Source organism: Nelusetta ayraudi, unplaced genomic scaffold (assembly GCF_046127955.1).
Source record: "Nelusetta ayraudi isolate G7.1 ecotype Tasmania unplaced genomic scaffold, CSIRO-AGI_Nayr_v1 ptg000008l, whole genome shotgun sequence".
NCBI lineage: Eukaryota > Metazoa > Chordata > Actinopteri > Tetraodontiformes > Monacanthidae > Nelusetta > Nelusetta ayraudi.
This window is the reverse complement of record NW_027466058.1, coordinates 804,478-812,446: the sequence shown is the minus strand read 5'-3', so window position 1 is coordinate 812,446 and position 7,969 is coordinate 804,478. Positions and strand designations below refer to the sequence as shown.

Below are 7,969 nucleotides of genomic sequence, written 5' to 3'. Positions count from 1 at the left end.
GGGACTCCAGCCGATGGTCGTAACCTAAACTCACCGGTCATCTTGAAATTATAGCATATTTAAAGCCCGCAGCAGCAAAGGCTGGAATTGCGACACTTGTGGGAGAACATCACAACAAAGTTGTGGAACACGTAATGGTGCTGTGCCCTCCTAGAGTTCCTGAAAATGTCTGATTTTGTCTGTCATATTACGCAGTTCTTACATGTTAATTATGCTGTCCAATTTCCCCATTCAACACCACAATTTGAATGTCTGAGAAGGTCCCTCGTGTTTGTTCCCACAGTTCAACCTCAGATTTCTTTCATTTCTTTGCACTCAGGACAAATTTAGCTGCATCGTGTCGATTCCACGCTTGCCTCTGCCTCCTGTCGCCCTCGTCTTAATTGCATCCCCGTTATGTGTGTGAGGCTCCGTCGTTTTTATGTGTTATGTGTGTAAGACACGAGCAACTGCTTCTTCACACTTGTAGGATGATGTGTAGCTGGAGTACAACAGATTATGTTTTGCTAATTGGAGGCTTAAAACAGACATTCCTTTGTAGTTATGGCTTGTAAGAATGTTTTCTGCTGCTCAACCAGACGTGGTTGATTATCTGATTGAAAATAGTATGTTCATGCAATCATTTATCTGTAATTAATAAGAGCATTACGACAAAGTAGCGTCTTTCACAAACATCTGTTACTCAACACTCGAATGCAAACATGCTCCCTACGTGCCTTATGTGTTTTGACAATAAAAAAAAAAAACAAAAAACAAAAAAACCAAAGAGGTTTAGGTTGTAAATTCTATTTTGATGAAAGTTATATATGATTGTATATATTTGCCTTAAGGTTCAACAAATAAACTGTTCAAAAAGGAATGTTGGTTTGTTCATTTTGTAATTTTCCCCAGTTGAGTGATTTGTATATTTGTGTGTATAGATACTGTACTATTTCAATCTGACAGGGTGCAAAAGATTGGTCTTTTCTTGATCTTTTATTGTTGAATTATTTACATTATCCAGTTTTTTGTAGCAACAAAAATCAACAGATGACGACGCAGGTCAAAAAAGTTTAAAAGAGAGAAACCTCAGTTACAAAAAACATTGTTGGTTGCAGCTGGAACGACCTTTTGTTCCATTCATGACAAACTCAGAAATCTCCATATTGTTTTAAAGGCACAGTGTGTACATTTTTTTTCTCTCATTTCATTTGTGTCCCTGTTGTCACTTTAGCCTCAGCGATCAATAATCAGACCTCGGCGGTGATGCATAGCTGTCTTTGACGTATAGCTGACTTCTTATAGGTGGATCCAGTCTTTACATAAAAATAGATTCTAATTTTTAGCAAATGAAAACACATTTGTACGTTTGTGTTAGTGACTTTATACAACCAAGTACGTCCACACGTATTTCCTGATGCATCTTATAACCCAATAAATGTTACACACGGGCCTTTAAAGTGAAGACTTGGACACCTCCTTAGTCCCGTCAGAGATGTTCCAAATAACAAACAACAAATGAAATGCTTTGTGACTCAGCAACAGGCTGACAAGCGAACTTCAAATGTCCTCGGTGTCCTCTGAGAAGGTTTCAACAAACTCCCTTTTTTACTGCGGATGAATGGGGCAGTGAAACAGTGTTACCTGACTACAATTCAAGTTTTGGGCAAAGATTCCACCAGAAAATTAGTTTGACATTAGAAATATACATAAGAAGCCAAATGTATTAGTTTAGAGATGTTTAATGAGAATTTAGTTCAGCAGTTTGCAGAAAACAGTGGTCCACTGATTGTTTTAGTCTCCACAACTCGCTTGCTTTGCATTCTAGTTCAGAGAGGCAGATATTGCTGTTTTCTGAAGAAAGTCATATTACCCTCAGGTAATCAGGCAAGGCCTCAGGTTCATAAAAAAAGACAAAAAAGAAAGACAAAAATGACAAAAATCAGCCACTAGGGGACCTCAGCCACAACAAAAGCATCCTGATCGAAAGCAAAACTGGGCCAAAAGGACAACAGAGAAGAAGGATATATTTAAAAAAAAAAATCAATCAGTGGGCGACTTGTATTTACATGTGACTCGAGTGTAACATGTATTAAGAGACCAGTGTTGCCCCATCGTTTCTTTCTTTTTCTTTTTTTTCTTTTTTTTAAAAAATGGCCTGTCTTCTTGAAGCACGAGGTTAGATAGTAAGACTCAGAAAAGAGGACCCTTTACAGCCATACAGTGGACAGATTTTTCCTCAGGGGTCAAGCCTTTGGTAGGAGCAATAATTAACATTTCATTTGACATTTACATGAGAGTAACAGGTGAAACATTTGGTTGGGTATGGAAGCACTGAAGTTGTTACTGTACATCGTAGTGGTCGTGGGAAGGAGCACCGAGAGCTTCGAGGGAGGACGACCGTCTTCCACGAGCAGAAGAACATCTGCTGTGAGGCTCCTTTCAACTTCCCAGGTGACTCTACGCAAGTCAATGTACATATATATGTATATATATTTGTCAAGGTCCAACAATTAAACTTTCACCGACTAGAAGTGGACTCCTTGCCGAGATGCCAAAGATGGCGGCGACCTCTCTTGCAAAGAATCACCTTCCCACGTGCCCAAAGCTGACTCACCCGTACCTTTTGGATTTAGTTCTTCATTGTAAAACAAAACAAAACAAAATCAAAGCCGCAGCTGATGGTGGACATGACGGCCAGCAGCCGTGGCCCACGCAGAGGCCCATCTTGTTCAAATTGAATCGATCAGGAAAAGCAGGTGAGGAAATTAGAGGACGAGATTTTTGGGCACCTCCCAAGCAAACTCTGATCGGCCGAAGTGGCCATAGGAGGCAGTTTCCTGGTAGATGGGCCTCTTCAGGTTCAGTTCCCTAGAAAAGATAAGAGAGGAAATAAGATTTGAGAGGTAGGAGTGGAGTCTGAACACATTGCAGGTAGATGAAGATAAAGGTATCCCTGTTTGAAGGGAGTACAGACACAATATTAGAGGAGAAAAAGTGGGTGGGTTTTCATTATCTGTAGCATTTCTATTGCATTTTCTTTTGCATGAAAAGTGCTTTATAAATAAAGTTTGATTTGATATTGTCATTATTAGGCTAAAAAGTGTCATTTTATATGATATTATAAATACTACAATAAAATATATATAACATATATATAACAGAATACATACAAATATATTATTATATTGTATATCTTTTTATATAAAATATCAAAATATTTTTGGTCGGTGTGTTATTGTATTTTTTCACAATGTAAAAAATGTGCCGTGGTTCAAAAAAGGTTGAAAAATACTGTTTTAAAGGCATACAGACTGGTGGCCCAGCCAATCACAGTCGTGGAAACAATTTCAATTTGTGATAAATGTGAAATACAAAAATGTGTTTTGCAAGTGCTCGGTTATGTAACATTCCCAGGAATACAGAAGCATGCACATTTTGCAACTTCCACCGTAGTAAAAGAAAGAAAAAAAAAAAAATCACCTGACGATGACGCCGGGCCTCAGGTCGAAGTTCTTGTTGACAATCTGAAGCAGCTCCGGCTCTGTTTTCGCCGAGGAGCCGTAGGTGAACAAGGAGATGGACAGAGGGTGGGCGACCCCGATTGCGTAAGACACCTGTAACACATTGACAAGTTGCAGATAGCCGCATTTTTTTTCCCCTCGCATACGCAGTTAATGTACACAGAGCGACTCCGGCCCGCGCCGCGTCCTCACCTGGACCAGAACTCTCCTGCACAGCTTGGCTTTGACCAGAGACTTGGCCACCCAGCGGGCGGCGTAGGCCGCAGAACGGTCCACTTTGGAGAAGTCTTTGCCGGAGAATGCTCCACCGCCGTGAGCCCCCCAACCTCCGTACGTGTCCACGATGATCTTCCTGCCCGTCACACCAGCATCACCCTGTGGGTTGAACAATCTGGTAACTACATCTGACAAAAGACTAGACAAAAACAAAAAACGCCATCACTGTGGGTTCTGTGTGATATGCACACCTGGGGGCCTCCGATGACAAAGCGGCCGCTCGGCTGGAGGTGGTAAACGGTCTTGTCGTCCAGATACTTGGCAGGAACCACGGCTTTGATCACCTGATGGCAGCCCAAAGACAATAAACTCAAAATTCTGTAGACATGGGCTGAGTGTGAGCCTCCTTTCCCGTCGCTCCCTGACAATCTACCTTCTCCTTGAGCACCGTCTTCTGTTCCTCCAGGGAAATGTGGTCGTCGTGCTGGACGGAGACCACGATGGTGTGAACTCTCTTGGGGATCACGGCTCCGTCCTTCTGGTCGTAATGCACCGTCACCTGCGGCACGAGAGAAGTCAAACGGTCACGTGAGACAGCAGAATCGGTCGGTGCAAGTCTTGGTTCTACAGGTACTACCCAGAAAATTAGAATATCCTGAAAAGGTCGTTGTATTTCTGCAATTTAACTTAAAATTTGACATATTATATAAACAAATAATATGCAAATCAATATATTTCAAGTTTTTATTTCTTTGGATTTTGCTGTTCAGGTCTTGCAGCTTAAAAAACACACTCAAATTTTATAATAATTTTCTGAGTTTGTGGGTTTGTGGTTTTAATAAGCTGAAAATCTTAATCAGCAAAGTTACAACTAGGAACTGCTTGAGATATGTCAATTTGCGTGTAATGGCTCAATAAAATTTGTTGGTTTCATCGTTTATGTTAAATTGCCAAAATAAAAAAACTTTTACTTGATATTCTAATTTTTCGGGTAGTACCTGTACTCCACGTTCCCTCTGTTCAAGCTCCAATTGGGCAATTTAGATATTAATTTCGGTGACTATTGAAAGGAGCTTTGTCCCGAGTTCAAAAAAAGGCCTTGGCATTCCCTGCAAAGCCGATGACTTATGATGCCTATGAATGAGCCCAAAAAAAAGTTATTGTTTCCTCAAAGAGAGCTTTGTCTTTATATCTCGCTTGCTAATCTGATTTGTCTGCTGGCACCCAAATAAAGTCCCTGGAGGAGATCCAGAGTTTTAACAATAAACTACTTCACAACGGCCGTGTTGTTTCAGGAAACAAACCCTCACCTGGGTTTTGGAGTCGGGACGCAGCCAGGGGATGGTGCCGGCGCGCCTCAGCTCCGCCATCTTGGAGTTGAGCTTGTGGGCCAAGACAATGGTGAGCGGCATGCACTCCTCCGTTTCGTCGGTGGCATAGCCGAACATCAGACCCTGAGGCGGCAGACGGAGAGGGGTTCTTAATTTTTTTTTATGTTTGTATTGATAATTATATATTTCTGTTTTTATGCAGATACATTTATATGTTTGCTGTGCTTGGCTAATTATGATGGTGACTTTTTTCAGTCACTCCAGGTATTTTCTTTGGCAATGATTACCTCCTTACCAGCGGCACTCACTCATATTTTCTTGATTTTTAAATTCTCATTTGCAAGGAACGAAAACGTAACAGTTACTTGAATTGAATGACCTCGAATATTGAAAACATACCAATGCATTGACAGGGAAATTTGTACAGAGGGCGTTAAATTCTATTCACAGCAATATATAAAAAATAAAGATAAAAACGAGGATTTTCCCATTTAAACCTATATTTATTTATTTATTTTAACAAACCCTCAGTTTTATCCTGGAAACCCCCAGAAGAGTCTGACCTCTTGCATCTGAATAAATGTGTCTAATACGAGTTTGCAGCTTGGCAGCAAAACTCATTTCTGGATGCATTTATGCAATTAGAGCGTTCAAAAAGTGACTTTAATTTCCTCAGTATCTTGAGTGTTGATTTTGGTCACTGTCAACCAGTCCCTGCGCCAACAGGCACCGCGTCCCGTTGCGACAGACTGACCTGGTCTCCGGCGCCAATGTCCTCCTCTTTCCGGTCAACGTGGACGCCCTGGGCGATGTCGGGACTCTGCTGCTCCAGAGCCACCAGCACATTGCAAGTTTTGTAGTCAAAACCTGTAGGAAGAAATTAGTAATAAGAGACAAAAATCCCACAGCGCGAGTCAAGCCGTTTTCAGCCGCTGCCGTCTTTCTTGCCTTTGTCGGAGTTGTCGTAGCCGATGTGCTTGATGGTGTCCCTCACCACCTTCTGGTAGTCCACGTTGGCCCGAGACGTGATCTCTCCACAGAGCAACACCATGCCAGTCTTACACACCGTTTCTGTGGAAAAAAAAACAAAAACAAATATTTCGTGTTTTTAATGTTAAAGATCTACTTTTACAATTCAGACTTGTGGAAAAGCTGCTGCAAAAACGGCATCTCACTGCTGTTGTCAGCTAAGGTTGATGAGGTCACCAAAGAGCTTCTAATAAAAAACTCACGACAAACAAAGCTGCCCTTTTGTTAGATGCACCCAACCATCTAACTTCTTGATGATGCAGCCCGGAAGAACAAAAAACCAAGAAGCAACATGACAACACGACAACAACATGTTTTCAGCAGAAGTCGACTCACCACAGGCCACTTTGGCATTGGGGTCCTGCTTCAGGTGAGCGTCCAGGACGGCATCGCTGATCTGGTCGCAGATCTTGTCTGTGGAGAAGCAATAGATGGTGAGGCAGGGGATTTAAATGCATGAAGATTGAAAGATGTGACTTTTGTCTTTTTAAAGGGAGAAAAGTGACATGTGATACAACAGAGCTTGCGAGCTGCAAAACAGGAAAATGTTGTTGTTTTTCACCCCCCCCCCCGATCCTCCCTTATTTCTCTTTCAGTGGCGAGAAACTGACAAATTAAGCCCAAATTCCTGCCCCAAATACTTCAATCAATGATTTTTCTTTTTATCTGAAATCATTCACAGCTTGTCACACTATTTATTATCTCGCCATCCAGGTACTGCTTAACTCTGCTGCCGTGTTTCCTGATTATTGATTGAGCGCCGGGGACTTTGAAAGGCGGCATGTTTGTTACGGGACGATCGCTGCAGGAGGTGGGGAGGGGTGAGGGTGGAGGCACGGAGGGCAGAGTACATTTTGACTTTTATCATTCATTATGCTTCGGGACTGCACAATAGGAAGACGCATTCCAAGGTTGATTGCATCGCGAGTGCTTCCAACAAGATCTGCGGGTTTATTTGTCCGGGCCAGTGTGGAGACGATCGGTGCCAGGCCACCTGCCCGACTGGATCATCTGGATTCTCGTGGGATAATTGAAAACCGCACAATGGAACGTTGCAATACAAAATTTTTTGGTTTGCAGGATTGGAAGCCACGGCGTTCTGAAAGTGTCACATCCTCCGGGCGATGTGACCTTTAACTTTTAAAGTTTATTTCCAATTAAAAGTCACTTCACGAGTGCAAATTGGTGAAAACGTTGTGCTTTTCCTTTGTGATTGTCGCGCCGGGTTCCTTCTCACACGTAAAACTGTCGTGCAAATTCAATGAAGTGCACGTGTACCACTGCCCCCTGAGTCGCTGGCCACTTTCTCCACTTCTTAAACCCTACACCTGGCTGTCACACACACACACACACACACACACACACACACACACACACACACACACACACACCCTCGCTGCTCAGTAGTGAGAGTAACAGGCTGTAAACACATGTCGCTGTGAATGAAATACCCACCGCGCTTCAACGTACAAGCCTGAGGATCTATTTTGCACACGCAGGTCCAACCTTTTTGTGCTCTTGCAGTCCAATATGATGAATTTTGACAACGTAAAGCGTCACACACACTAAATACTTTCGCACATTGTATCGAGTCAAGGCCCCATGTCACACGCAGGGGGTGAACCTCAACGGAAGACTCACCTGGATGTCCCTCCCCAACGGACTCCGACGTGAACATGAAAGAGCCATCGTCCAGCAGGTCACTCATATTTCTCAATGGGGTGTTTCTCGGGGTGCTCTTGTGAAGAAAGTGTTCCTGGGTTCCCAGCAAATGGAGCAGTCCGGAGAGATCTGCTTTATATTCCTCCAAGTCCTCTTTAAGAGAGAAGTGAAGAGAGGCTGGACAACAGCGCTGCAGCCACTACAGACAAGCCCACAAAACTCCACGTC

The 7,969-nt window shown here is 42.8% G+C and overlaps 1 protein-coding gene across 1 annotated transcript; it reads right to left on the bottom strand.

The window, feature by feature from the left end:
• Positions 1-956: 956 nt before the first annotated feature.
• mat1a (methionine adenosyltransferase 1A) lies at positions 957-7,968 on the bottom strand. The gene is made up of 10 exons (XM_076018498.1): positions 7,721-7,968; positions 6,416-6,493; positions 5,999-6,121; positions 5,805-5,917; positions 5,030-5,173; positions 4,153-4,278; positions 3,971-4,063; positions 3,696-3,878; positions 3,463-3,596; positions 957-2,850 (listed from the first exon to the last, which is right to left on the bottom strand). The coding sequence occupies exons 1-10, from the start codon at positions 7,785-7,787 to the stop codon at positions 2,748-2,750; spliced, it is 1,164 nt and encodes a 387-aa protein (XP_075874613.1). The 5' UTR covers positions 7,788-7,968; the 3' UTR covers positions 957-2,747.
• Between the last annotated feature and the right edge of the window lies 1 nt (position 7,969).

Coding starts and splice junctions, on each gene's coding strand:
- mat1a (XM_076018498.1), bottom strand. CDS start 7,787: ATGAGTGACCTGCTGGACGATGGCTCTTTCATGTTCACGTCGGAGTCC. Junction 6,122..6,415: donor CAATGCCAAAGTGGCCTGTG/GTGAGTCGACTT, acceptor TTTTTTCCACAG/AAACGGTGTGTAAGACTGGC. Junction 4,279..5,029: donor GTCCCGACTCCAAAACCCAG/GTGAGGGTTTGT, acceptor CTCGTGCCGCAG/GTGACGGTGCATTACGACCA.